Source organism: Anopheles gambiae, chromosome 3 (genome assembly GCF_943734735.2).
Source record: "Anopheles gambiae chromosome 3, idAnoGambNW_F1_1, whole genome shotgun sequence".
NCBI classification, from domain to species: domain Eukaryota; kingdom Metazoa; phylum Arthropoda; class Insecta; order Diptera; family Culicidae; genus Anopheles; species Anopheles gambiae.
The window spans coordinates 64,480,980-64,484,678 of NC_064602.1; the positions used below are offsets into that span (position 1 = coordinate 64,480,980).

Here is a 3,699-nt window from a genome sequence, read left to right on the forward strand (position 1 = left end):
AGCGCAAAAGGATCGAGTTCGTAATGGAACGATCGCGCACTTTTGTGGCAAATGCGCTTCGGACAACCGAAACGTGCTTAGACAACTGAAACGCGCTTGGACAACCGAAACGCGCAAGTCAACCGGACGTCCTCAGAAGACCACGGCGAAAGAAGACCGTAACATTGTTAATATATCGAAAAGACACTGATCGCGAGGGCGGTGGTCCTGCTTATCACACCAAAAACCTAACCCAAAACACAAAAAAGCTACTTACAAATCTATCCGAAACGACCTACTTGTGAAACAAACACACACATCAATACACATTCAAACATACATCCACACACACACACACATGCACACACACATACACACACACACACATACACACACATACACACACACAAAAACACAAACACATACAAACCACACATAAACTTGGCCCAACGGGTGCACGGTGCGTTAAAAACCCAATGCCCTATCTTTCTGTCCGATACTGTACGTGTATATTAGCATTAGGTTATTTTTGACAGCTGCCATTAGAACAGAATAAAAAGCGAACGAATCAGGACGCCAAATCGAAGTGACTACAATTTAATCGATTTTACATCTCAGAAGTGGGATAGTGAGCCCAAAATGTCCGTAGATGACCAGAGAGTGACTAAGGATGAGATGCTGTGCGCACTCCAGTCGGCCGAAATAACCGTGCCATGTACGGCAACACTGATGCAGATCCGTGCTCTCTATAAGGAAGCGTACCCTAGCTCGCAACAAAATGGCGATTCCAACGACACCATGTGCAACGCAGCCATTGCCGAAAGTAAAGAAGAGAGCGTCACCCAGATCATGAAAACTGATGTGATCAAAGAAAACGACGAAGCTGCAGCAGAAATTGTGCTCCTAAAGCAAAAATGTGAGATACTTGAACTGCGGAACAAATTAGCAGCGCTTGAGAGCCAAAGTCGTGAATACTCCAATACAGCTAGATTGATTCATCCGGAAGAGGTTAAGCAGATTATTCCGATGTTTGGAGAGGGTGCCAGTTTCTTGCAGTGGATAAAAACGGTAAAACACAGTGCTGAAGTTTATGGTTGGACCGACCAAATGACATTGATGTACGCTAGCAGTCAGCTAACTGGCGCTGCAAAGGAGTGGTACAGTGGTTTCCGGCATTCTGTAACATCGTTTAAAGAATTTGCCGAAGGAATGGGAAAAGCTTTCCCAGACACGCATAATGAAGCTGCTATTCACAAGAAGCTGTTGCATACATTCAAAAGGAATGATGAGTCCTACGCCGCCTACATCTTTCGTGTACATGCCCTTGGAACAACTGGGAACGTGAGTAACGCAGCGATTATAACATACATCATCCGAGGACTATCGCGCGATCCCATGTATGACAACTTAGTGGCGAAAGAATATCGTGATGTGTATGATCTGATTGATCATGTAAACCGATGCGAGATGCATTACCAAATGCGTGAACCACCGTCATCCCCCACTCGTCCACAACCTTCAAGCCGTTTTACATCGATGCTGAAAACCAACACCAAACCAGCCAATGGGCGAGAAGAAATGGTGCGATGCTACAATTGTTCGAGTTTCGGCCATTTTTCCAACCAGTGCCGAAAACCACGTCAGTCTGCCCAACTATGTTTCTTGTGTGGAAGCCCTGATCACAAGAAACAAGACTGCCCGAACGTTGCCCAGAGGATGCCTGCCGCTATATTTGCACCGTGCGATCAGCAGAGTTTCCAACATCAGTGTCCGGCATCACGATTGCCTCAATCCGGTGGCAATGATTACTCACATCTGAACCTGTCGATGGCTGCTGCAGCAGAAAACAATTACGGAGATGATAATGGAAATCAAGTGACTGGTTCAGGAGCTAGGATCGATCCAATTCAGGAGGTAAGTGTCGCATTGCTGAATGATAATGAATTAAGCGCAACGCAATCACGTGTGTTTTGTTTGTTTGATTCTGGCAGCCCTAAAAGTTTCATCAGTGAACAACTTGTGCCAAACATCAAACATACTCCTCAATTTTCGGGATTCTGTGGATTAGGCAACCAGCAGCTTACATCTTTGGGCCATGTGAACATTAGAATAAAATTTCGAAATATCAACGTTTCCCATTCCTTTATGATACTGCCAAAACAACAAACAGCATGGCCCTTGATTGCAGGAAGGGACTTATTAAAAAAGATGAACATCCATTTACATTACCTTTGTTATCGTTATTCTCAAGACAATCTGATGAACTTACTAAAAGAAAATAAATCTACTCTTGCAACACACGTGAAAGCGCGCCTTAATTCATTGGGGATTTTTAAAACTAATTCGAAGGATGAGGCAGACATTTGGACGCAATCTATTTTCCAATCAGACCAGAAAAGATACGATAGTGTTGATGATCATAATCAGACCAACGATAGTGGTACGGAGGCTGAGAGTATTTTGAGGACTTTTTCAGAGTTATGTGCTATTGATATTAGTAAGGAAGCGAACACATTGGATATAGGAAACGAATTGAGTGAAGACCAGATGTGTCTGATAGCTTCATGTGTGGAAAATAACTATCTTCAGCCCTTAAATGAAACTATTCTTGAATCACAACATTCAATGAAAATAAGTGTTACAAATGATACTCCAATATTCTGTAAACCTAGGCGGTTGTCTTTTGCCGAACGCAATCAGGTTCGTGATATAGTTAAAAATTTATTAGAAAAACAAATTATTCGACCCAGCAATTCACCTTACGCATCTGCTATTGTGTTAGTACGGAAGAAAAATGGTGAGGTACGAATGTGTGTTGACTACCGTCCGTTAAATAAGATAACAATTCGTGATAACTATCCAATACCTTTAATTGACACTTGCCTCGAACACCTAAGCGGTAAACGGTATTTCACTCTCTTAGATCTCAAAAGCGGCTTTCATCAAATTAAGATGCACGAAGATTCTATTAGTTACACTGCCTTTGTAACACCTGACGGACAGTATGAATATCTGAAAATGCCATTTGGGCTAAAAAACGCTCCCTCAGGATTTCAAAGATTCATTAACTCAGTACTGCGAGAATTCATCGACGAAGCCAAACTAGTCGTCTATCTTGACGACATAATCATAGCGTCAAAGACGTTTCAAGATCATTTAGAAACTCTAGGTGCTGTTTTAAAAACTCTTAGGAAGAATGGATTGGAACTGCGTATTGACAAATGCAAATTTGGGTGCAGTAACTTGGATTACCTTGGTTACTATGTAAACTCAAAGGGAATTCAACCAAGCAACTACCACATTAAGGCTATCCAAAATTACCCAGTGCCTAAAACCTCAAAGGAAGTTCAGCGTTGTCTTGGTTTGTTTTCCTATTTTAGACGATTCGTCCCGTCTTTCTCGAACATTGCAAAACCTTTGAGCAATCTACTTAAAGAAAAAGTGTCTTTCCAATTTGATGAAGCATGTATGAACGCATTTAATGAATTGAAAACCAAATTAATTAATGCTCCTGTGTTGGCAATTTATGATCCTTCTCGAGAAACAGAACTACATTGCGATGCCAGCACAGTTGGATTTGGCTCGGTTTTACTTCAAAAGCAAGATGATGGGAAATTCCATCCAGTGGCATATTTTTCGAAAACTGCTTCTTCTAGTGAGTCCAATCTTCACAGCTACGAGTTAGAAACTTTGTCAGTGATTTACGCCTTGAAGCGTTTT

The 3,699-nt window shown here is 41.9% G+C and overlaps 1 protein-coding gene across 1 annotated transcript; it reads left to right on the plus strand.

Annotated features, from left to right (window-relative positions):
• The first annotated feature begins 489 nt into the window (after positions 1–489).
• Positions 490–3,201, plus strand: LOC133393722 (uncharacterized). The gene is made up of 2 exons (XM_061659828.1): positions 490–1,893; positions 1,971–3,201. The coding sequence occupies exons 1-2, from the start codon at positions 619–621 to the stop codon at positions 1,974–1,976; spliced, it is 1,281 nt and encodes a 426-aa protein (XP_061515812.1). The 5' UTR covers positions 490–618; the 3' UTR covers positions 1,977–3,201.
• Positions 3,202–3,699: the final 498 nt, after the last annotated feature.